Genomic DNA, 26,400 nt, shown 5'->3' on the forward strand with positions numbered 1-26,400 from the left:
CCGTGGCAGAGGTGGTCATTGGGGGCGCCAATAAACATTGTTGCACAGGGTGCCACCAGTGTTAAAGCTGGCCCTGGCTGTAGCAGAGGGATGACATCCTGTAGGGTAGCAATGTAGAAATGTTCAGAGAGCATGCATCTGTTGAGAGGCTTGAGATTGAAGATTGGCCTCAGAGAACCGTCCTGATTGGGGATGAGCAAGTACATTGAGTAGATACCTTTGCTCCGGTGTTGGAGGAGCACTGGCTCTATAGCCCCTTTGAGAAGGAGCACCTGGACCTCTTATAGTACGGTAAGGTGTTCTGGTCTGAGATTATATGTGCGGGGTGGGAGGTTTGGTGGGGTTGTAATGAGGTCGAGACAGTAATCGTACTCAATGATGTATAGAAAGCCCCACCGGTGTGTGCAGATCTCTCAACAGGGAAGAACTCCCTGGAGCTTTCTCCCAACAGGTGTAATGTGATCAGGGGAGTGGTGCGGTGAAAATCAATGTTTGGAGGAAGAAGCTCCTTTGGATGGAGAACGCAAACCCTGGATTTGTTAACCCCGATGGTGCCCCGCGTATAAACCCTCCCTTCCTCAGGGGAAGTGGCTTTGGACCTGGCCTTCTCTGCTGTCTCCTAAAGGAATCACTGGTTGAAGAAACCTGAAGGGCACTCATAGTCTTAGCCGTATCAGTGTCATCCTTTACCTTTTCTAACATCTCATCAACTGAACACATGTTCTCCATCGCAGGGCAGGTTGATGAGATGATGATGTACCTCAGGCATGAAGCCGGAGACACGCAGCCATGAGTGAAAGCGGAGAATCGCAGAGGTGTTCCTCCCTACAGCAGGTGTGTCAGCAGAATCAAACGCGCACACAATAGTTTGCGTTGGATAATTGCTTTTCCTTCCTCCACAATCTCTTCTCCTTTCTTTCAGTATCAGTCAGGGAGATGATGGAGTAAGGCCTCCATATATTCCCATTGGACCCTGTTGCTGCGAGATAGGAGGCATACAGAATTGGCGATGCACCAACGGTGGCAGCACCGATCGCTACCCTCTTGCCACCTGCATCATCCTTTTCAAGAGGGGAGAGCAGTGTCTTCACAGCGGTGGAAATGACCAGGGAGTCTGGATGGACGGGACCTCTGACACAGAGGGGATCAGATGGTGCAGACTTACATTTTTTCTCAATCCTGGGTGTTACCATCCAGGATTTTACAGGCTCCCTAAAAAAACCTGGGGGCCGATTTTACCATACTCACTTTATCATAGAGGGAAACTGGAAGAGACGCTCAGTTCTGGAGTGTGTCTCCACCAGGAAGTCATCTTCTGGGGTGATGTACATGTCCACCTTGTGATAGGTGGCTGCACGTTGGATGACGTGGTATGCGGTGGTGTTACCCGGTGGGGGAAGCTCTAACAGGGGCGTGGCCAGGGTCTGGTTCCGGGTCTCCCTGGGGCCCCATGTCATAGTACTCCCAAGGATCGTCCATAGGGTGTGGCACCCAAATCTTCTGCTGAGTATTAGGGACTAAGGCTACCTTTATTTGAATAGTACTCCAGTGACCCCTGAGGGGAAGTTGCAAGAGATGAGTGTGATGAAATGGGGTAGGGTGTTTCATATGCTACCAACCCTTCTTAGTACCAGTTAGGCTTAGTTTGCCAAAACTTTGCTCAAACTTGGATAGCCTGGACAGTCAGGATTCAACAAAGGATCACGTATAAAGCATTTAAACAGCACCAAAAATAATTTAAGAAAGAAGGAAACATGACACTCAAGAAATCAGGTACCAATTTATAAAAAAAAGCTTATATTTTTATGAATTTATGGACACCAAAAAGATCCACCGGAGAGTTCAGAAGACAAAGATTTCACCAGAAACAACAAATCAAGACTTTTCACTGAACTGCAAACAAGCATTGGTAAGTTCAACGAATTTGACACAAACATTTCAAGGAAACTTCAGTCAAACTGGAATGCGGATACTTGAAAGTATTTTGGGTGACAAACTCCAGCGAGGATCCAGTAAAAGGGACCAGCAAGGTCAGAAGAAACAGTTACACCAACATGAAAAGCAGTCTTTAGTTCCAGCAGCAGTGGTCTTTTGCCATTGACTTCTATGGAGTGCTCCTGATGCTAGGGAACAAGATGCTGAAGATGCTCAAGGTTGCTGAAGATGCTATGTGCGGGGAGTCTTCCTAGGGCCACTCCTCCATCCAGGGTCCTGGTGAGGCGACTTTAGGCACAGGGGCTGAAGTCCCTTGAAGGCCTCTTTGGTCAGCAAAAGTCCAGTCGCCACTGGACTACTGATCACCGGGCTAAATGAAATCAGCTGTTTTCTTCTTTTTGCGATCATTCTCCTTCTGGGCGACCAAACTGCACTCCAATGTCTCTACCGGGTCTAATAGACTCCGGTGCAACTTTTGAGTGTCAGGTCTCAGTCTCCCAGCTGCAATGCGACGAGAGGCTAAGATCAGGTGATCTGGGCTACCATCTCGCCCAGGCAGGCTTCTTCACCGTTTGTGGCCCTGTGCTGCAAAAAGGAAGAGAGCTAACTGACTCCTGGAGTATCGCCTTCTGGCTGGGCTTGGTGGACACTTTCTACATGACCAGTGCCCAGCCCCGCACAGTCCTTTCCTTCGCTAGCCCAAGGAGCAGCAGATGCAATCCAACTTCGGAGCAGCTTCTTTGGCGGTTCCAGGGTCAGCAGGGCAGTCCTCCTTGAGTCCTCTTCTCCAGTCCAAGCGCGATCGGAGTTCTGGATGCCAGGGGTGCTCCATTTATACCCAGAAAAGTGCCACTAGGGGAGGTCATGGTCACAAGCCACTGGGTTGAGTGGATCCCTCCCGCCTGATGAAAAGCTGTGGAATGTGGCTGAACAGCTCTCTTGGTATGTGGAGCTTGTTAGCAGACCCTATAGATGTGGACACCTTGTGGCTACACACCCATGAAAAAACCTGTTTGGCCAAAGATACCCCCCTATCTGTCCCCGAATGCCAACCTGTTTACTCCAACAAAAGAGCAGCCCCCTCTCAAGTGTTTTCACCATTTGCCCTTCAAAGGCTGCTGCCCCTTTGAATCAACCCTTATGGGTTAACACCCCATGTAGCAGGGGGAGGCAACATCTTCTACAGCAGCATGTCTCTATTGACACCTGCCCTGAGAGCGGTTTCCACGCCTCCCCAGGCGGGCAAAACGGCTGTCTCATGGCCAGCATCTGAAAATGGCCATTGGGAAACTTAGGCAACAAAATAGCAACTTCCTAAAAGTTGAATGTGGCAACAAGTTACACTAATTTCGACTTGGACATGCAGTTGGGCATAATGTATCGAGTTGTTTCATACCCTGAATTACCAGCTTTGGTAATCTGTAGGAAGCTGGCTCTGTATATACTATATCAAAGTGAGGTATAGTGTGAACAGAGTCCAGTGGAACCCCAAAAGTAGGCAGAGGTAAAAGTAGATAGCAACTTACTCTCTATTTGTGGTAGTGTGGGCGAGCAGTAAGGCTTTATCAGAGGGTAGTGTTAAGCATTTGTTGTACACACTCAATCAGCAAATGATTATACACACTCAAAGACTGAACTTCAGACCAATTGGTTTTGTATAAAAAATATTCTTTTAGTTATTTTATTTCCTAGAACCAAGCAAGCCTGGCACAGGTAAGTGATTTATACTTTGCAGTAATGATACAGTTTGGAATTGCAGTTATAATACAGTTTGAATTGAAGTTGTATATATAGTTTGGTTTGATTACAGTAGAACTACTGGTAATGCAATGCTTTGAAATATTGTACATATACTTTGCATTAGCGTTTCAATAAAATGTCAAGTAGATTACTTTACAGATGTTCGAGTTACTTACCTTCGGTAACGATGTATCTGGTAGAGACTATTCTAGCCGCAGATTCCTTCACGTAGAATTATCCCTAGGTGTGAGACTGGATCCGGAAACTTTTGCCACAGCATCCCTGTGCACCGGGGGCGGGGCGAAATCACGCAACTCCGCCCAGGCGTCGTCTGCCTACGTGACGTCAGCGAGGTCACATAAGACCCGCTCCGGCGCGCCTACGTCAGTTTTCTTCAGAGAACTTTTCCGCACCACAACGCGGAATCACCAGATAAACTGTGGGAGCATGGGAACAGTGTGGGAAGAGCAGAAAAGTTGGAAAGAAGCGGTGACTAACACCACCACCAGGGTAGTACCAACACCACACGGCCCCAGCAGCTTTGGGATGCCTGGCTTCATTCACCATGGGGGTGCCCAGGAGTGGACATTTCACAGGGAAAGGCCAGGAAGGGTTCCCCAGTGGTATGAGTAAAAAGCGCCAGGAGACCCCCTGTTGGGGGTGGCAGTGCGCTATACAAGTACATACACATTTACATTTACAGACCCCAAAGGAAGGGAAAGAAGAAAAAGCAGAAACATGCGCAGCCACCCTGCCCGCACATAGACAACCTCCTATCCCTGTGCCCCGAAGGGAAGAACAGGCATAAGTCATGGCACACGGAGGAAGCCCACCCCACCTCATCCTGAACAAGGAAGGCGACCAGTCCCAAGACGGACAGGGATAACAAACAACCAAGTCACCCCAACCTAGAGGGCAACCACCCACAAGGGCAAGACATGGCCAGAGGACCCTCAAATCAGAGGACAGCCATGGAAGGGAGGAAGGGGAGGGAGGACAAGGATAGAAGCAACCCCCTCCCCCCCCCCCAAACCGGGAGTAGCCGAGCAGAAGGGCACCAGCGCACTGAAACCCTAGCCTCCAAACAATCAAGGGAGGAAGGAACCGCCCCCAGCCGGAGTCACCTGTTAAGAACAAGGAAGGCACTCACAGGAGACACAGCCCCCACCGGGAGGCGAGTACCAAAGACCAACCCAAGGGTCCTCGCAGAATAGGGGAGGAAGGGTGGGCCGTGAAGGAATCTGCGGCTAGAATCGTCTCTACCAGATACATCGTTACCGAAAGTAAGTAACTCGTACATCTGATACAGACTACTAGCCGCAGATTCCTTCACGTAGAATAGATACCCTAGCAATACCCCCGGGGAAGGAGGACCTGCGAAAGGACCCCACCAGCCAATGCAGAGCAGAGGGCCCCACAGGGGACCAGATCTGTGGACTAGGTAGAACCTCACCCCTGCCAGGCCAAGGGAACCCCCACAAGCAGAACCCCACCGACCCCAAGGGGACGTAGGAGGGAAAGAAGGCTAAAGAGGCTCGCACATCCACAGCAGAGGAACCAAGGGCTGAGAGGCCAAGGAAACTAGGGAGAAGAAGGCGAGCCCACTCCAGATGGAGAGCAGCCTGTTAGCCAGAACAATGCCGGCAGTCAAGGCCAGAAGCAAGAAGAACAGCTCGAGGCCCCAGGAAGACCAAGCAGGCAACGCCTTGTAAGGAACAACCTAGACCGCAGAACGGAAGCAGGGAGAGAAAGAGAGGCCCGAACCACCACCACGAGTGGCCGCGCACACGACCTCAGGGAGCAAAGGAACCTACGGAAAACACCAAGGAGAACAGGTATCCGAAGGCGACCAGAACCCTCCAGCAGAGCATAAGCCATATGACAGCTACCATAGCCCCACATAGGGCACGTGAAGGCCCAATATAGGGGAACCCTCTTTGGAAGAACTTCCGCAGGGGAAAAAAACATCCCCGCAACAGGCTTGACAGCAGCCCAAGCAAAGCAGAAGGCCCAATCTCAGGGCCAAGTCTGCGCAACAACTCCTGCAGAACTCACACACAACAACAGCAACAAGGGGCCGTCCAGCAGCCAACAATGCCAAAGTCCCAAGGAAGGAAGTAATCGGCCAGAAAAACATACTCCAGAACCATAAGAGCCGGCCTAAGAAGACCTAAAGGCATACCCTAACTCAGAAGTCACTGAGGAGGGGACGGAGGAGGACTGAGCCCTGCCAAGAGCCTCTGGATGGCAGAGTCGGCCGGGGCATGAAACAACAGACTGCCATCAAATGGAGATCAATGAGCCTCCCCCGAATATTTTCGGGGAAGACGCCGTCCCGAAACCAAGCATGGCGACGGAGAGTGACTGAGGAAGCCATGGCCAGGCACCTCAGACGTCTAGAGCGGAGCGGAGAATAAACACCGCAAGCTCCCGGCCATCCAACGCATGGTGCTGCAAATCCACCTCAGCAGACTCCTGGGACGCTGCAGACCCCAGAGACTCAGCCGAGTCCCACAAACAGGAGGAGGCCCTAGCCAGCACACACAAGGTGTTAAGGGCTAGCAGGGCCGCGCTGGTCGAGGCGAAAATGTTGCATCCCCAAGTGTCCAGCCAGCGGGCCTCTCTGGATGGCGGAGCCAACAGGGGTGGTAGGGAGGGAAAAGCAGTCCACAGAGAGGGATGAACGGACAGGCACGCTGGGTCACGTGGCGTCGGAAGGTGCCGATGCGGAGGCACCGGGTCCCCGGAGACAGGTCGCCTCCAAGCCCCTGTCAAGGCAGAAAGGAGCTCACCTTCAAAGGGAAGCAAGATTTCCCTCCCACCAGAGCCCTGGTAGAGGACCTCCAACAGATGGTCCGCCGGAGAGTGAGCCACCGGGTCGCACATGCGTAGGATGATCACAACCGCGGTCAACGCGTGAGTGAAGGCCGCACCCGCATCCGTAGGGCCCCGCGGTGGAGAAAGCAACTCCTCTGTGGGTGACGGCTGCAAACTAAGGCGGCCGTCCCCGAGGCCAAGCGGGGCGGGCAAGGGCCAGATCTGGAAGTCAGGAGGTGCCAAAGAATGAGGGACCTGCCACTCCTCCGACGGATACCCCTGCCACAGAAAGGGCAGGGAGTCACCCATCGACGCTGGTGAAAAATACACCACACGGCGACCAGTCTCCGGGGAGGACGACACCAAAATGCAGCCTGCCTCCGGAGAAGGAGCAGCGTCCAAAGACGAATCCGCTGTACGACCCGTCTGCGGAGCCGTGGAGTCCGCCGCTTGAGGCAGGACACCGGCGCCATCTGGCGTCGACAGGCAAGGGACCTCCAAGTCACCCCGCACCGGAGACCGGAGTAGAGCTGGAGCCGCACTGACTTCGGAGCGGCCCGACATCCGCGGAGGCAACCACCTACGTGGGGGAACGGGATGAGCCCGAAGCCCTCTGCCGGCTGCGGCCCAGAAGGAGGCGAAGGTTGGGCCACCCTCGGCCGTGTCTTTTAGGGTCGGATCTTCTAACCAGCTCCTGGTCACGTTGGGGGACCTTCTGATTGAGGCTGCAGGCGTAGGCTGGAGGCTTGAGGCAGGTCAGGGATTACCGGATCTCGGGTCAGGATCGCCAGGGAGACCTCCTCGAGGTGTTGTGCCACTCGAACTCGGGCTGTGGGCGATGGGTGCAGAGTGCTGCAGACTCGTATATTTTGCCGCGCTGGAGTCTGTGGGTGAACAAATCCTGTGTTCACGGAGATAAAGTCTTTTCTTTGGAAGGCTGGGCGGGTCCTCAGGGATCTTGAGGTTGCTGGCTGCAGGACACACCGGAGTTTCGCTTCTGCAGGTTTGAGGTGGGGACAGGCCGGTAGGCCTGGGGCCAAGTCAGTGGGCGTCCTCCTCTTAGCTTCGGCACGGCTGTTCGGTCCTTCATTTCTTCTTGTGGTTTCTTGTCTGAGGAGGCAAGGTTTAGGGGTGTCCCTAAATACTAGAATTAGGAGCGTTACAGGTAGGGTCATGTGTCCCTTCTCTGGGGTGGGTACACCCCCTATTATACCACCCTACAGTGTGAGAGGGGCATATGCCACACTCTGGTTGGGTGGGTCCCCCCATCTGCAAGATGGTGGGAACTGAGAGTTGTGCTTCACCTCGCCTCCCCCACCTGAGGGGTGGGGTTGGCAAAGGTGGGTACACCTCCCTTTCTCACTTGGTTTTCCCACCGGTTCTCCCGCCCAAAGTGGGGATCAGAACTGGTAGTGACCAGTTGCATGGATCAGCAAAAGGTCTGGGGAAGCTCACAAAGGCGGCATGCTTTTGAAGCTAGCCCCTTTGTGAACCCTGCCCATCCTGGGGGAGGAGGCTTAACACCTCGTCCCAGGATGTGCATTGTTTCATGCCCCTGAGGGCAGCATGCTCTCGACCCAGGGGTCCAGAAACATGGTGAAAGCAGCCACTCAGCCTGGACACTAGTGTTAGGTCGTTTTTCAGGGGCCATCTCTAAGATGCCCTCTGTGTGCATTTTGCATTAAATCCCACACTAACATCAGTGTGGGTTTAATGTGCTGAAAAGTTTGATACCAAACTTCTCAGTTTTCAGTGCAGCCATTATGGTACTGTGGAGTTTGTAATGACAAACTCCCAGCACCATATACTCTTAATGGCAGCACTGCACTTACAATGTCTAAGAATTGACTTTGACACTGTAGGGGTACAGGGCTCATGCACCTGTACCCTCACCACTGGTATAGTGCACCCAGCTAGAGGGGTAACTGATCTATGATAGGGCAGTGGGTTATAGGCATGGCACACAGGGACGTGTGCCATGTCGACTCTTCACTTTGTTCTGCACCAAAATACGCAGCCTGCAAAGGCAGTGTGTGAGTGTAAAGGTACAGGGTCTCTAAGGTTGGCACAATAAGTGCTGCAGCCCTTAGAGGCCTTCCCTGGTCGCAGTGCCCTGGGTACCTGTGGTACCATTTACCAGGGATTGACCTGTGGTCAGAGTGCGCCAATTGGGTTTGGTCTTCAATGCAGTTTTAGGGAAAGAACATAGGCTCTGGGCACACTCAAAGTAGATCAGCAAAAAGTGGGGGCAACCATGCAGAAAGAGGGCACTTTCTTACATAATCCCATTCAGAAGTTAGAACTGCCGAGTTGCCAGCGTGTATCGCTGTACTCGCTAACAGGGCCACCAGTCTCTCACAGTAAAATCGACAGTTGTTGGTTTTTACTGTCAAAACATGTCAAACACATGTTGTAATTTTTAATATGCTGTACCCTGCCTTAGGACTCGATATCCATGCTGCAGGTGGCTTACATATATATAAGAAAGGGAATCTGGGGCCTTGCCATTGCTTGAAATGACAAAGTTGAGTTAGCAGTTTTTGACTGCTCTAACAGTCTGAAAGGCAAGCTGGGAGTCACATTTTACCTTGTCCAGCTCAGGGTGGCACAAGAGGGGCTGCAGTCCCCGGGGGACACTTTAACTTACAGGCACTAGGTGCCCCTGGTACCACATACTAGGGGTCAGGGCAATGCAATAAGGTCTGGTTATCAGGCCCCAGTACACTCTCAAAGTCAGAAAACCGGCAGGATCAGTCCAAAACTTTGGGGGAAGACCATACAAAAAGAGGCATTCCCTTACATGGCCCCTCCAGACGAAAGATAAGCAACTAACCCTTATCCAGTAGTTATCATCTAAGTGAAGAACCTGGGAAGGCCATCTGCATTGGCATGGTCAGTCCAAGGTCTGTATTCCTCTGGTAACTCACTGTAGGGAAATAGACCACCTCAACAGTTTGGGGTTCTCTCCTCTCATCTGCATCAGCCAACTCAGAGGCCTGTGGTCGGTTTGAACTCTGAAGTGGGTCTCCAACAGGTAGGGTCTCAACCTCTTCAGGGACCAGACCAAAGCAAGGGATTCCCTCTCAATAGCACTCCAACTCTGCTCTCGGGGGAGGAATCACCTACTGATGAAGGTAAATGGATGATCCTCACCTACTGATGAAGGTAAATGGATGATCCTGGCCCAAATTATTCACACGTGACACTGCCCCATCCCTATGTTCAGAAGCATAAGTCCACAATGAACTCCTTGCTAAAATCAGGTGCCTTCAGGACAGGTGCTCAGGACAAAGATTTCATGACAATGTCCCAAAAGAAAACTTGATACTGGTTAGTCCAGATATTTTTTCTGGGTTGCTTCTTAGAGGGGAGTTCTGTTAGTGGTGACACTATGGTATCACAACCTTTGACAAACCTTCAATAGTACCCAGTCAGGCCAAGAAATGTTCTGACTTGGGTCTGGATCTTAGGAGCATTCAGGTCAGAATTTTTTCGATATTGAGTTAGAGACGCAGTACATGGCCTCCACCAACTTGATGGCCCAAGTACACAACAGAGCATTGCCATATACGGCACTTACTTGCCGTGACAGGCCTACATTTTGAAGACCCTGAAGCACTTCTTTGAGGTGGACAAGGTGATCCTTCCAGGTGGAACTGAATACAGCAATAGCATCCACATATGATGCACTGGAACTTTCCAACCCTTAAAGTACTCTGTTAACAGACCTCTGGAAGGTCCATTTATCAACCCAAAGTGCATCACTTTAACTTGAAAAAGTAGCGTTCAGGAGTAGAAAAAGAAGACCTCTCCTTGGCTCCTAATGTAAGGGCTATCTGCCAATAACCTGAAGTTGGTTTAAAGGTACTCAGATATTTTGAAGCTCTCATCTTATGAATGAGCTCATCAGCTCTTGGTGACTGCATTTAGGCCTCTGTAGTCCACGTAGAACCTCATGTCAGGTTTCCCTCCTTTACCATAGGGTTTGGGCATCAGTATCACTGCCTTGGCCTAAGTACTACTAGAGGGCTCCATCACCCCCCAACTCTAGCATCTTGGCAACTTCAACCTTAATGCTAGCTTTGACCTGGTCTGACAATATGTAAATCTTACTCTTGACAGGCAAGCTGTCACCTGTGTCCACATCATGTGTACATCAAGTTATCAGATCAGAGGTCAACAAGATCAGTCCAGCAAACTGCTTCAGTAACTGAGAGCAGTTTCTTTGTTGCTAGTCTGTAAGGGTGGAGGAGAGAACTACTTCTACTGCATCATCTTGGGCATTTGATGACAGTAGGTCAGGGAGAGGCTAACTCTCCACTTCCTTCCCCCTCACCCAAATTTGTCACCATGAGCATAGTGATGTCTGCCCTGTCATGGTGTAACTTGGCCATGTTGACATGGATGACCTTGTGGGGACTCCTTGGAGATCCTAAGTCTCCCACATAGGTGAGTTTCCCCTTTTACTCCAGGATAGGATAAGGCCCGGTCCCCTTGTCCTTAAGTACTCTGGGTGCTACAGGCCTCAAGACCCACACCACTGTCCTGGCTCCAACATTGAGGACTTCTAGTCATACTAGTGTTTTACAGGCTCCTGGCTGGCCTTAACATTTTTGTTTGCCCTTTTCATGTATTAAGCCATTTTAAAGGGAAAGCCCAGTACATAGACCATAATGTCTGGCTTGGGCTCTTTGAGGGGTATCTCCCAACCCTCTCTTACCAAACTTAAGGGACCCCTCACAAGGTGTCCAAAGAGTAGATCAAAGGGACTGAAGTCTACTCCTTTTTGGGGAACCTCCCTGTAGGCAAACAGACATGGGAGAAGAATACCCCCTCACCTAATGAGTTTTTCAGGCAAACTCATCATGCCTTTTATGGTCTTGTTGAATCTTTCTACAAGGCCATTTTCTTGGGAATGGTAGTGGGTGGTGAACTTTTAAGTCGCACCACACTCCTCTCACATCACTTTTAGATAGGCTGACAAAGTTAGTACACCCCCCCCCCCCCCCATCAGATTTGACCTCCTTAGGGAAACCAACCCTGGTGAACATTCCAAGAAGGGCTGAAGCAGTGGCTGTACTATGGGGAAGAGGAACAATAGTTACTTACCTGTAATCTGTGGCTCTCCAGTATTGGTGTCTTTCATAGATTCACATGCCTGAATCATTCCCCGTCGTCGGAGTCCCACGGTACATGAAAAAGCAATAATTATGCGTATAATAACGAAAAAACCTTGGTAACATAAAACCAGAAAGTACAGTAGCCCTAAGCTACAAGAAAAAAACTTCCACACTTATGACTATCATAGTCATTATGTACAGTCCAAACTGCAGCCAATCAGGCGACAGCACCCACCAGAATGTTCTCCTCAGAGGCTCAGGCTCTCAGATTTTCTCGCACAGGAGTGAACCAAAGTATAACAGCCTAAATAGCCTCTGAGGGGAGGTGGGCGGGTTGCATGTGAATCTATGAAAGACACCAATACTGGAGAACCACAGATTACAGGTAAGTAACTATTGTTCTTCTCCAGTATTTAGGGTGTCTTTTATAGATTCACATGCCTGAATCAGAGTAGATAGCAGTACAGAGCATAATGCTCATAAGACGCCCCTTTGTACCATAGTACATACACATTACCAAAATGTTATAATCATACATAAATACATCTGTGTTCAACATATGCAGAACAATTTCAAGACATAGAAACAGTATGGAATAAGCGTCTTATTGAAAAGAGCATAGTGGAGGAGGGAGAACAGAGGCTCACCTTTTTTGAAAAGATTGCGGAGAACAGCTTGTCCCACTGATGCATCTGCATTGCTTGAGGCCTCCAAACAGTAGTGCTTGGTAAAAGTGTGTCTGTTGGACCAGGCTACCGCTCTGCAGATCTGATGAAGAGGCGCACCAGCAAAGAGAGCGGTAGATGAAGAAATTGCTCTCGTAGAGTGCGCTTTCGGGGTTGCCTGCAAAGGTCTTCCCGCCTGTTCATGGCATAAACAAATTGCAGCAGAAATCCAACGAGCTATGGTTGGTTTGGAGACAGAATGTTCTTGACGTAATCTACCATAGGCCACAAACAGTTGGTCTGATTTACGTATTGTTGCTGTCCGTTGTAAATAAAACTTGAGACATCTTCTGATGTCAAGGGAATGCAAGGCCCTTTCCGAAGCGGTCAGCGGATTTGGGAAGAAAGTCTTTAAAATTATTGGTTCATTAAGGTGGAAGTCCGCAGGAACTTTTGGCATGAAGCTGGGATTAGTGTGTAGCACTACTGATTTTGAGGTAAATTGAAGAAAAGGTGGATTAATAGTTAACACTTGAAGGTCACTGACTCTTATTGTTGATGTCAGAGCCAATAGCAAAGAAACTTTCCAAGAAAGGAACTTTAAGTCCACTTTATGAATAGGTTCGAAGGGGTGCCGCATAAATTGTGTAAGCACTACATTAAGATGCCAGGATGGAGGTGGACGTCGAATAGGGGGAAACATCCGAAGCAATCCCTTGTAGAATTGCTGAATATTGAATGAAGAGAATTAGATCCATCCTGCTGAAATCTCGAAATCGCCGCCAAGAACACTTTCAAAGTAGAATGGGAGAGGCCCGATATCGCCAAATGAAGAAAGAACGGTAAAATTTGTTCTGGTTTTGCATGAATCGGGTGTATATTGACAGATTGACACCACATGCAAAATCTCTCCCATTTTAGCTTGTATGTTTTAATAGTAGCAGGTGCTCGAGCATTAGCTAAAACTTCCGGACAGTCCTCAGGAATATTTAGTTGTGCGAATTCAAGGTGTTGAGGAGCCATGCCGCTAATCTCAAAGATGCTGGGTCCGGGTGACAGATTTGTCCGTTCTGGATGGACAGAAGGTTCGGTATTGGTTGAAACTGAATGGGATCGCACTCCGAGAGGAGGAGAAGTTCGGTGAACCAGTATTGGCGAGGCCATCTGGGAGCAATGAATATCATGCGTCAAGGTTGTTTCTTGATCTTATGGAGAACTCGTGGAACCAACGGAATCGGAGGAAAGGCGTAGGCATATATCTGCGACCAGTTCATCCAAAACGCATTCCCGCATGAGTCGTTATGGGGAACCCAATTTGCAAAGGATGGGCATTTGCGGTTCTGGCTGGTCACAAACAGGTCTAGATCGGGGTTCCCCCACTCTCGAAAGACTCTGTTTAAGGTTGGTTGATGTAGCTCCCACTCATGATTGGATATTGTTGACCTGCTGAGGGAATCCGCTAGAACATTGGCAACTCCTGGAACATGAATGGCTGAAAGGCTGATCTTGTGACAAATCGCCCAGTCCCAAATCTCTTGAGCTTGTTGAGATAGTAGGGCTGACTTCGTCCCTCCCTGCTAGTTCAAGTAATGCATACTTGTAGTATTGTCCGTTCAAATTAGTACTGCGGCTCCCCGAATGATGGTTCAAAATGACTTCAGAGCCAAGAAAATGGCTCACAACTCCAGAAGGTAGATATGCCACTTCTTTTGCTGGAAGTTCCATTTGCCGTTGACCGTCATCCCTTGAAGGTGCGCCCCCATCCCTCGAGGGAAGCATCTGTGGTTATAGTGAAATCCGGTAGTTCGACCAGGAATGCACATCCTTCCCTTACGTTCTTTATTTGACTCCACCAAAGAAAGGCTCCACGCATCCGAGGAGTGATGCGAACGATGTTGTCGAAAGACCCCGAAATCTGTAACCATTGAAGGTTGAGTTCTTCTTGCAATAGTCTCATTCTGTAACGGCAGTTGGGTATCAGAGGGATGCAGGAAGAAATCATCCCTAGGAAAGACTTGTACAAACGGACTGAAATGCACTCTTTTGATAGCAATAAGCGAGCTAGTTTGCAGATCTTGAGTTGTCTTTCTTTTGAGACGAAGGCCTGAGTCAGCCGAGTGTCCAGTGTGGCTCCCAGAAAGGTCTTTCTCTGTGATGGAGTCAGATGAGATTTTTCAAAATTTATGGAGAGACCCAGCAATTGGAACAGTAACAGACACTTCTGAACATGTTCGTTTGTGGTTTGAAAAGAATTCGCCTTGATAAGGCAGTCGTCCAAGTATGGGAAAATTTGAATTCCTTGCACACGAAGGTGTGCGGTCACCGGTGCTAGGACCTTTGTAAATACACGGGGTGCTGATCATAGACCAAACGAAAGGACTCTGAATTGAAAGTCTCTGCCAGCCACTCTGAACCGAAAAAATTTCTGTGTCTGGGTAGGATTGGTACATGAAAATAAGCGTCTTGGAGGTCGAGGGTGGCCATGTGATCCCCCGCTGAAAGCAATTGGAGGATTTCTTGAAGTGTTAACATTCGGAAAGATAACTTTTTCAGATATTTGTTGAGGGCGCGAAGGTCGAGAATGGGGCGCCATTCTCCCGACTTTTTTAGTATCATGGAAAATCTCAAATAAAATCCTGTTCCTCTTTGTAAAGGAGGAACCTTTTCGATTGCTCCTTTTCGAATCATCAGATTTATTTGGGAAAAAAGCTCCTTGAGATGAGCAGTAGGTGGTCCTTTGGGAGGACAATTTGGGGGAATCTTTATGAACTCCAGAGCATGGCCTCTGGTCACTATATCCAGAACCCACTTGTCTGTTGTAATTGCGGACAAGTTCGAGTAGCAGTGGGATATTTTTCCTTCAACTTTTGACTGGGGAAATAGCAGAAATGGTGGCAGGTGGCGGATCTCATTGTTTTTTATTTGAATCCCGTCCACGATAGGAGGGCTTCCTTCTTGATAGCAAGTAGGAGTTACCTCGCTGTCCGTATGACTGCTGCCTGCAGGGTTGAAATCTTTGATTACCTTGATAGGTTTGATATGATCTTTGATTGTAACCTCCCCTATTGGAAAAGGATCCACGTCCTTTAGCACTATGAAAGGACGACTTCCGAAATTGAAGGCTACCAAGAGATCTCGCCGTCACTGTGTCTTTTTTAATAGCCTGAAGGGCCTCATTGACATGTTGGCCGAATAGCGACTCCCCATCAAACGGCATGTCAATAATTTTGGTTTGGACCTCTTGGCGAAAAGATGTAGATTTCAGCCAAACTAGTCTCCTCAGTACTGCTGCACCCGCTAACTGTCTGAATCCTGTGGATGCAACATCCACGGCTGCGTCAATGATTTCCGCAGAGGTACACTCTCCTTCCTGTAAAATCTTCAAGGCCTCGGATGGTTCTGGCAGCATGTTAATGTAGGGGGAGATGTCTGACCACATCTGCCTATCATATCTCCCTAATATGGCTAGGGAATTTGCAGCACGGACAGTCGTCGCAGCGATAGTGAAAACCTTCTTTCCAATCGAATCCAGCCGTCTGCTGGCAGAGCTGTTATAGGCGAAGAGGGGTTCCTGGCCCGTCTCTGCGCCGCTGGGGCGATGACAGAGTCAGCTTTTGGCTGACCGATGAGGCATGCAGGTGAATTACTTGGTGCCTTATATTTTTTGTCTAACCGAGGCAAGACTGCAGGAAGAGAATTCGGTGCTGCCATGATCTTCAACCCTTCCTTCCAGATGAAATCTATGATGGTAATTGTAGTTGTCCTTATCTGCCTTCATGGTTGATCTTTAAAATCATAAAGAAAGCAATCATCTTTCTTTGTCTCCATAGGTATGAGAAACCTTTTTGTCGCCCTCTCCATAAGGAGATGAAAACCACTGATGTCTATAGGAGGAGAGTGAACGGGAGCTGGAGCTGACGGTGATGGAGTTTGAATTTGGTATTCGTCCCACTCCGAAAGAACAGACTGATCATCCACTTCTCCCTCTTCCCTGTCATCGTCCGTGGGATTAGCATCATGGGAATGATGAGATGGTACTGGAGAAGGTGGTCTAGGAGATCCTAAAGAAGATAGAAGGAACAATTGGCATGGGCGTTGATGGAATAGACTCCGCCGATTCAGAAGGAGGAAAACGACGATAATAGTCTTGCAACATATATTGTAAATTATTAAGCAAGGCCAAAGGCATTTGCTCTGTGGGAACCGTGACAGGAGCTGGAGCTTCAGGCTCAGGAAAAGGTTCTTCATCCTGGTCGTCGTCTTGATACTTTATAAACAATTCCGACGGACTCCTAGCCGTGCGGAATCGGTCATCCTCTCCAGATTCTTCTTCTTTTTCCTCCTCAGAATCCAGCAATTGCTCAGGCAACTTCAATGGGGAAATAGCTTCCAATGAGGAGCCACGATGTTATAGCAAAGAAGCCGCCGTTGTAGGCAGGGCGGAAGAGGCAGTAGCCGATGTTGCAGACCAAACTTGCAAGTCTGTGCAAGAAAACAAAAGAGGCGTCGACGAGTGTGCCGTCGACGAGATCGTCGTCGATGGAGCTGGCGTCAGGAAAGTGATTGTAGACGAGGCAGCTGTTTTCGTCGACGAGGCAATCTTCGTCGACGAGGAGGTCGTCGACAACGAGGCATTCTTCGCCGACGAGGCAGCCGTCGACGACGTGTCAGTCTTCGTCGACAAGGAAGTTTTCGTCGACAAAGTGGTGGTCGACGCGGGATTGGTCGACGAGATCTTCTTAACCTTTGCCGTCGACGGAGCGCTTACGAGAAATGAAATCTCCTTTGTCGACGAGATGGGTCGAACAGCAACAGAAACCAGCGTCGATGGAGAAGAAGCCATGAACATCTTGAGTCTCGACGACGAGAAGGTAACCGTCGACGTAGGAGTAGCGTCGACGATGATAATCTTCGACGAAGGAGCCGTCGACAACGGAGCTTTTTGCTGAGGTAAATCTTTCTCAGAAAGTCTTTTTGATGCCAGAGACTTTCCAGACTTTACAGGCGTAACAGGCTTAGACTTTGAAGGTGGCGAAACCTTTTTTGAAGAGGAAGTAGAAGGCAAGCCAGAGCCCTTAGCAGGCTGAACTTTTCTCAACACCATAGCCCGGAGATGATACATCTTCCTCAGCCATCCTCTTTCTAGAGGACATAGATGAACCAGAGGCCACACTTCCCACCTCAGATAAGGGGTTATCCTTTTCCTTGATCTTCTGTAGCCACAGAAGTAGGCGCGCTTCTCTATCTCTGAGGGTTTTCTGAGGGGAAGGTCCTGCAGATCTTACAATCTCTCACCTCATGATCCGGATAAAGGCAGTAAAAGCACTTCTTGTGGGGGTCTTCTGAAAATAGCCGGAGCTTCCCACAAGATTCACAAGGCCTAAAGAGAGATCTCTTGGAAGATGACATTTTGAAGAGAAGCAAAAATCCAGAAAAAACTGAAGTACTGAGCAGGGCTCAGGGAGACTCCCTTCACACGACGTGCGGTAGAAAATCTGAGAGCCTGAGCCTCTGAGGAGAACATTCTGGTGGGTGCTGTCACCTGACTGGCTGCAGTTTGGACTGTACATAATGACTATGATAGTCATAAGTGTGGAAGTTTTTTCTTGTAGCTTAGGGCTACTTTACTTCCTGGTTTTGTGTTACCAAGGTTTTTTGGTTATTATATTCATAATCATTTCTTTATGTACCTTGGGACTCCCATTCCGACGACAGGGAATGATTCAGGCATGTGAATCTATGAAAGACACCCTAAATACTGGAGAACTTCTGGGTATCTGTTGGCATGGTCGATACCAAGATAAACCTGCTCCCAGAGGTTGTCTGTGAGTCAAGGGTACCAACAATGTCAATCCCCACCCTCCCAAAGGGAGCTCCCCTTCTTTCGATTTCAGTGCCAGCGTTGATGCTTGGGCTGTGGTGTAAATCGTGGCGCCATAAGGGGTATTGGGCTTGGCAATGGCCATGGAGTTGGGTTTGAGCCCAAAATGGGATAAAGGGGGACAGTCGGCATCTGGGACAGACCTGCTGGAGATGGACGGACTGGAGGTCCCTGCGGATCCTAAGGCATTCCAGAGGGATCTAGTAGGGCACTGAACAACCACAGCATGGCCTCTCTAAAGGTCTGCATTTGCTGCAGTGTCGCCAAATGGACCAGAGAACTCTGGCTGCATCATTATTAGGCACGGCATTGGTTCAATGTCAGAGACCAAGTCCACGACTTGACAATACCCTGGAGCCTCCTCATGGCAGGACAAGGGGGACCCATGTTCGTGTAGGCATCCTTGACTTAGTGAGGAACCGGGTCTTTCAAGCTTTTTCCCATGTTCTGTGAGAGTGTTTGGTCTCACAATCCCACATGGCCTTTAGTTTAATCCGAGGGCATTTGTCACACAATGCCAAGTCTTGCGATAAGCCTCAACACCAGAGACAGACCTCAATGAGGTCGGTCACTGATATTTGTTTAAGAGGATCCTTACTAGGTTTATACCCTGTTGTTTTTGGGGGAAGATATGATCCTTGAATATTAGAAAAATTGAAGTTATTGTCTGTCAAGCCTGATGGAATTATTGAGAGTAAGCTCCAGACCGATGCTGGAAAGCATGAGAAGAAAGGAACTGACGTCAGTGTGCGGAGTTGGCGACTATGTAGGGGTAACAATGTCACACCTGGGACAGCTCCGATGTGTAGCAGCACCTGTGGGTATTCACAAGGTGAGGAATCAGAAATTAGATGTATCCACCAGAAAAAAGATTTTGAGGCAGGAAACCTCAGAAGTGTTCGGAGATCCTTCTCTCACAAGCCGGAAAAAACCTGTCTCTGGGAAGCAACTGCCAAAACAATGCACTCTGAGAACTGGAGCATCCCAGTTTCTTATACACCTTCAGTCAGAGTCTGAAAACCTCTCGGGTAACAAGCAGCGCTTTACAAATCCAATTTAATTGATTGATTATAGGTATAGGCTCTTTTAGGTCGAAGCCTAAGTTTGGTTAGCTAACGGCTTCTTGTGGGCATTCTAAAAGTTTCCCTGGGAATGCATTTCTCCCACTGCTAACCATTGGCTTTGTGGTTTGCAACCCACATTTGCTTGCTTTTGATTTGCTAGCTTTATTTGTTTTATACTATCCATCTTGAATTCGTCCAGTGGAGCACTGCTTGTTTACAGCTGTATCCTTCTGAGTGCTCTTTTTCTGTAAACAGGCCTTTACATCGTGTGCTTATCTTGTCACATTTGCTGTGCATTCAAAGACAGAGGTCAAACGTCAGGCTCTGTCTACTGAGGGAATTAAAGTAACAATCTTGCTGGGAAACTAAAGGCTTTTTTCCAGCACACAACAGAAATGAACTGTGCTCATATTTCAGATTATATCACAATTAGGAAAGCAAAAATGTAGTTTTTTGTGTGTTTAATTCTGAACTGTGGTGGAAACATATTTGAATACGATCAAAGCACATCAATACACTGGGTGATGACAATTCTACAAATTATTGTTTGTGCGCAGTAAAACTACGTCAAAGAAACTTTATTGTTCAATTAGTTGAAATCATTACAATATATATTGAATGCAATAAATAACTGTACGTTTGTGCAAATGGAATGGTCATTTCAATTGAAAATGTGTTGACTAATTGCAGTGCAGTACGGCACCAAGCATATTCCACACTACAACAGTCCACATCACTCCACTATAGAACACATGCCATTCTATGCCCCTCCACTCTATGCCATGCCACTCCACACTACACCACACCACTCCATTCCATTCAATTCTATGACACGCCACCAAATGTCACTGCTCTCTATGACATGCCACTCCACTCTATGCCTGTCTACTCTATGCTCCTCCACTCTATCCTAATCTACCCCACTCCACTCTATCCCAATCTACCCCACTCCACTCTACCCCAATCTACCCCACTCCACCGCACTTCACCCGATGCCACTAACATTTAGCTTTGCTGAATAGCTGCTACACTGGTGTACAACATTGCAAAAACACATTGCCAAATCTCTCGCCTACGCAAGACCTATTGGCTTTGCAAATGCCTGTTTACTCTCTACCTTTAATTTAAGCCTATCAAGATGCATTATTACCTTTAACTTCACTACTTAAAGGGATTTTCTCTGCACCTGAATGCTGCAATGCAGGTCTATGATTTTGAAAAACTAGATTGCTAGATTGTTAAACTGAACATTCAAGAAAAAATGAAGCCACTGTTGCACTTCTATTTCACAGAACTAAATATTACCTCCGTGTCCATGAAAAAGAAAATAAGAAAACATTTATTACAAGCACTGGCATAGCCAATAGGTCTCGCCTTTGGGACCTTATAAGTGTTTAGTTATCCAGCACAATATCCTTGCTGCAACAACATCAACTGTTGCATGGCTAAACACTAATAAGGTCCCAAAGGCGAGACCTATTGGCTATCTCAATGCTTGTTAATCAGTGGGGGTGTCCGACCTTCAACTTCACAATACCTATCAAGCCACTAATGGTATTGCCCAATACATGCAGGTTTTCAAAGCCTCTAGTACCAGCATACAGATCAATGTCCAGGTGCTTGAAATACAGTCTCTTGAAATGAAAAGGCCTAATGAACAGATCCTTGGAAGTATCCCACAATCTGAGCATCTGCTGGGTAAACTACCAATAAGGTTCAGGACAGGCACAATGGTGGGACTGGAAGTTTTCTGTAGAAACAGGAGTTGAAGCCTGGTACTTGGATGTCAGGGGCTTAACAGTGTATGGCGGGAGCTGTACAGCAGTCATCAGAAATTGAATAGAAAGGACTGTAGCGGTGGTTAAAGGTGTTTATTGAGGAAACCTCACTTTTAATTCCAGAGAAAATTGTAAGACAATAACATCTTCACTACTTTCGTAGGCAGGACAATGAACAGTTTTTAAAGGTTTGTGGTCCTTATGTGCTTTCAAATTTGATCTGAATCAACTTTCTGTGCATAGTTATTAGCTGCATGTCAAAAAATATTAAAAGGAACCAACGGACTGCTGCCTTTTCTGCCACTGGTCCAGCCTCCATGCCTGGATGTGATCTAATCTAATCTATTGAATGACTGCATCAGTGCAGAAAAAGATTTTATCAACTAATTAAGATGATCATGTCAGCCTAACAGAATAGGGAACATTATTGTTATCTCCTCCAAATACATACTTCAGTCAGAATGATCCAGATGTAGGCATGTTTTTGTCTGTCAGCTAACATATGTACAAAGCTCAAGTCTGTGAAGAAACAAGCTAAAACTCTCAAATACTACCAGCAATAACTACAGTAAAAGTATAGATTATAGGGAGGGGAGGTGTGAGGCAAGGAGAATGCTGCCTAGTAGGAGACATTTATAAGAGTGTTCAAGACAAGGTGTGAGTGGGTGGCTGGACAGCCAGGTTAGAGTCAAAGCTACCTTTAAACTATCAATTAATCATTAAGTGGTTTATACAGCGCACTACTCACCCATTAGGGTCTCAAGGCGCTGGAGGGAGGACGAGGTGTGTGTTGGGGAGGGTGTTAGTGTGCAGCTCAGTAGGGTCATTTGAAGAGCCAGGTCTTGACATCTTACCTGAATTGGTCCAGTGTCGGGCTACGTCGGAGGTGAAAGGGAAGATTGTTCCAGGTCTTGGATGCGAGGTAGGAGAAGGACCTTCCACCCGCTCTGTTCCTGTAGAAGCGTGGGACGGTGGCTAAGGAGTGGTCGGCTGAGCTGAGGTTTCTCTTGGGGGCATGGAAGGAGAGGCAGTAGTTGAGGTATTGTGGTCCAAAGTTGTGGAGGGCCTTGTAGGCGGGACTGAGCAGCTTGAAAGTTATTCTTCTTTCGATGGGGAGCCAGGGGAGGTCGCAGAGGTGTTGGGTGATGTTGTTTTGCCGTGGGATATCGAGGATTAGTCTGGCTGTGGTGTTCTGGACGGTCTGGAGTTTGCAAAGGAGTTTATGTTGATTCCAGCATACAGGGCGTTGCTGTAGTCCAGTTTGGTGGTGATGAGGGAGTGAGTAACCATTTTCTGGAGTTGGAGGGTACCCATTTGAATATTTTCTGTAGTATGCGGAGGGTGTGGAAGCATGCGGAGGAGACTGCGTTGATCTGGCGATTCATAGTGAGGGATTAATTCAGTATGATGCAGAGGTTGCGTACATAGTCTGTCGGGGTAGGTGGGTTTCTGAGGGCGGGGGCCACAAGGTGTCGTCCCATGCTATGTATTCCATTTTCCAGCAGTTGGTAACCGAGTGCTCGCTGCAATAGGAAAGCCTGTTCCTATTGTCTTGTCAAGTCTCTTTACTCTGCACCAAGCCTATGTCGATGCTATGTCCCAGTTTTACATATATGATCAATTCGAAGAGGATTGTTTCCCAAATATTCTACTAGGAACATGTAAGCAAAATACAACAGTAATTGCCAAGGCTATGAAAAATGACAAAAAACAGACTGAAAATATTATCTGAAATGAACATACCAGCAGGAAGAATATTCTGTTGCATCATTAAAGGAGTTCTGATGATTGTCTTTCCCAATGGGGATGGCTGAACTGGGGCCCTTATCACAGTCACACTAGGGCGCAACTGAGCTCCTGCAGTTATAACCTACAAAGAAGCAGAGCAAGTGCACAACTGTTATGCTAAATTATATTTAAAACACAGGCTATGTCAAAAGGCATGAGAAGGAAAACACAACAGATTAATATTAGGGACAATGTAGTGTTTACAAAAACTGCTACATTATTCATTTCTATATTAAGACCGTAATTAAATGACATTCATCAGTAAATCATGTGCCCATATCGCTACATGCATCAAAAGTGTTGAAAGCTTACAGACTCTAGAAATGCAATTTTCTGCTAATTTCTTAGGCTTTACCTTGAAAACATATAGTTAAATTTGTCTCTAAGTTCAGCAGGGTTACTTGTTCCATCAGAAGGACCATTTATTGGGTATAGCAAACCTGCAAGTCTGCAACCCTTGAACGTTTCTTAGTCTGTCATTGTGCATGAAAGTGCCACTGATATTTTCAGAATGGCTCAATGGCACTGTGCGATGCCAACCTGAAAGGGTATAATCCCTACCTTAAAAGCTCTTCGCAGAGCGGCGAGGATAGGTGGGGTATTAAGGAATCTGCGGCTAGACTGCGTCTCTACCAGATATAGCGTTACCAAAGGTAAGTAACTTTTCCATTGTATAGAAATATCCAGCCACAGATTCCTTAACTTAGAATTAAATACCATAGCTATACCCCAGTGGGTGAGGGTCTGCAAACTAATCCCACAAATGTTCTCAAAGAGAACTAGCCCGTCAACTAATGACTGACCAAGTGTAGGTGGGAATAGTAAAACAAGAGCTTAAGAGAAACTAGGACCTCTGTCATAGAGCATTATAAAGAAAAGCAACATAAAGAATGTACTGTCAAAAGACAACCCTTTACCATTAAAAAAAGGGTAAAGAAGACTAGATGACCAAAAGGGGGCAAATGCATGAAGAAGTCATAAAATCTATATTGTTTCTGACAATAAAGAATCATATATAGAGCTGTTCTGCTTGATTCCTAATAGGACTTGCAGAACCCATCCCCAGAAAGAAAGATGAACAAAACCCCCTTGTCATGACTAATTTAGCGTGGACAATTTGTAGCATCCACAATCAGTCAAATGCATATATAGACAAAGATATCTATCTCTCCATCAATATATATATCTATATTCCTTGAAGAAAAACAACCTGCAAATCCCCTGTCCCAACACCAAATGGCAGGAGCAAGCAAAGCATGTGCATCAACAGCACACATGCCTCAAACACATACGAAAATGTGTCACTAGATACTCCTATTGGCCCCAGAATTCTACTGGCCAATAAATACTGCTAAACGCAGGGCTATAAAACTTGCCCACTTTCAGTAACAAAGTCCGAGACATGGAACGTCATTTTGAGGCCCAATAAGCTCAAAATACCAGAGCAAGCAAGAAATATTGTCTTTTTTTAAATGTGTAAAAATGTGAAATACATGGATGATGTAGAACAAAGGACTCACAAAGTGCAGTTCAAAATACAAGTACAGCCCTGTAAACAGGCCCATACGACACCGGTGATACAAGACAAAATAATAAACAAAGCATCACATATTAATATTTATATCTGTATATCATCTTATATACCGTCTCTGAAATGAGAGATGTGGTAAAAAATTACACCGTCGCAAGAAAAGGGGGGGGGGGGGGGGAGGAGGAGAATTACGCCACCACCACAACACTGTAGGTGATATGGCATAAGAATTTGCTGTCTGTCAATAGGTATAATTGAAAACAAGAAAAATCAGTCATAGATCCTCCCTACGTGAGAAATGCTGAAAGACATACGTACATCCCCTCCAGAAGATAGGGAATGTAGATCAGACAGAACTACATATATCAAGAGCATCCAAAAAATTGTTTGCAAAACTGGATGGATCAATGCACCAAACCTGTGATAACTTTGGGACAATTTGGACCAATCGCAACCCTTTGGCCGCCAATTTACCGCATTACAACAAGTAACATGGATAGGTATTGCCTGTATTTGAGGATAATAAACATGTCTATACTAGACACTGTTGTTTACCCTAAGCAACAACTCACAAGCAAATATCACAGCACAGAATTGTTTAAAGCTTAACGCAAGTAAGACAGAGGTGATGCTATTTGGCAATAATGTCAATATCTGGACTCCTAGTTGGTGGCCTGAGACTATGGGCACTCTTCCAGTCCCTTCAAAAAAAGTTAAAAATTAGGGCGTAGTGCTGGATGAGTGCCTTTCCATGCAAGCTCAAGTGAATGCGGTAGTCTCCACCACCTCTTACATACTCAGGAGCCTGAGGAAGGTGCTTCCGCTTTTGCCATCAGATTGCAAATTTACAGTGGTAACAGCCTTGATTATGTCACGTCTTGACTACTGTAATGGTCTCTATCTGAACATGCAGGAGGGCAACTTACGTAAACTCCGAATGCTCCAGAACCCAGCAGCCAGGTTGCTTACGGGAACTTCGAGGTTTACCCCGATTTCCAGCGCAATAAGAAAACTTCACTGGCTGCCGGTAAAAAAGCGAATTCTTTTCAAATCCCTTTGCTTAGTTTTTCGCGCTCTGCACAATACAGGTTCTCTACATCTGAGACAACAATTTCGCTGGTATGTACCGGCAAGATCTCTGCGTTCCTTAGGAGCAAAACTGATTGTTCTCCCCATCATAAGGAAAGCCAGATGGGGCGGTAGAAGTTTTGTCGCAGGGGCGGCTAGGGCATGGAATGAGCTTCCTTTTAATTTGAGAAATTCGAAGGATCTTCTATCCTTTAGGAAAGCGCTTAAAACATGGCTTTTTTGATTCTCTATGCTTTGGGTGTTGGGAGAACTACAGCAAGCGCCGGGACACCCTAGGGTAGCTGCGCGCTATAAAAGTTCCACTAACATAACATAACATCTGGTATTTCCAGACGGTCTCCCATCCAAGTACTAACCAGGCCAGACTCTTCTTAGCTTCCGAGATTGGACGAGATCGGGAGCAGTCAGGGTGGTATGTCCGTAGGCTCCAACGAATAAAAAATGTAAACTCTGATTAGAGCAACGTTACAACTTGCTTAACTTCTTTAAACTTCTGATGCACTAAAAATAAACACTTAGTACACTAAAGAAGCGAAAATATATTGCACCAAAACCACTCGTTCTAAAAACTGTAGATGCGTGAAATCACTAGAAGAAACTAGAGCTCTTAGCTCACTACAATAGTCCTTAGAAGAACATAACGAAAAGTCTGAGGAGGACACAACTGTAGAACTGAGAGATCCTATAGGAGAGAAATACACTACGAAGGTAGTACTCCTTAAGAGCTATACAATAGCAGCCCACTACTCCACATACAGTAGTTCACATACCCATAAAAGGGGTATAATCTCTTGAGACTAGCTCTTTATCAGAGATAACTGAAAATAAAAGTAAACCAGCTACCAAGCTGCAAAAAGCATCTGGGAATTAAAGACTCAAACCCGGAGACTAACACTCTCATTATAAGTCAAAAGTAGTGTTTACACTCCAACACTACTAATTCAATGAAGGCCATAACAAAGAGACCATGGCCGAGGACACTATAGAATAAA

At 47.2% G+C, this 26,400-nt stretch overlaps 1 protein-coding gene across 5 annotated transcripts in view; it reads right to left on the reverse strand.

Annotated features, from left to right (window-relative positions):
• The window catches only part of BPTF (bromodomain PHD finger transcription factor), a 1,440,172-nt gene that overhangs the window by 471,501 nt on the left and 942,271 nt on the right, over positions 1-26,400 (reverse strand). For all 5 annotated transcript variants that reach the window (XM_085617259.1, XM_085617261.1, XM_085617262.1 and 2 more), the window contains exon 21: positions 22,744-22,870. In XM_085617259.1, coding sequence (XP_085473385.1) covers positions 22,744-22,870 — 127 coding nt within the window. The remainder of the gene's footprint in view (positions 1-22,743; positions 22,871-26,400) is intronic.

This window comes from Triturus cristatus, chromosome 7 (assembly GCF_964204655.1).
Source record: "Triturus cristatus chromosome 7, aTriCri1.1, whole genome shotgun sequence".
NCBI classification, from domain to species: Eukaryota; Metazoa; Chordata; class Amphibia; order Caudata; family Salamandridae; genus Triturus; species Triturus cristatus.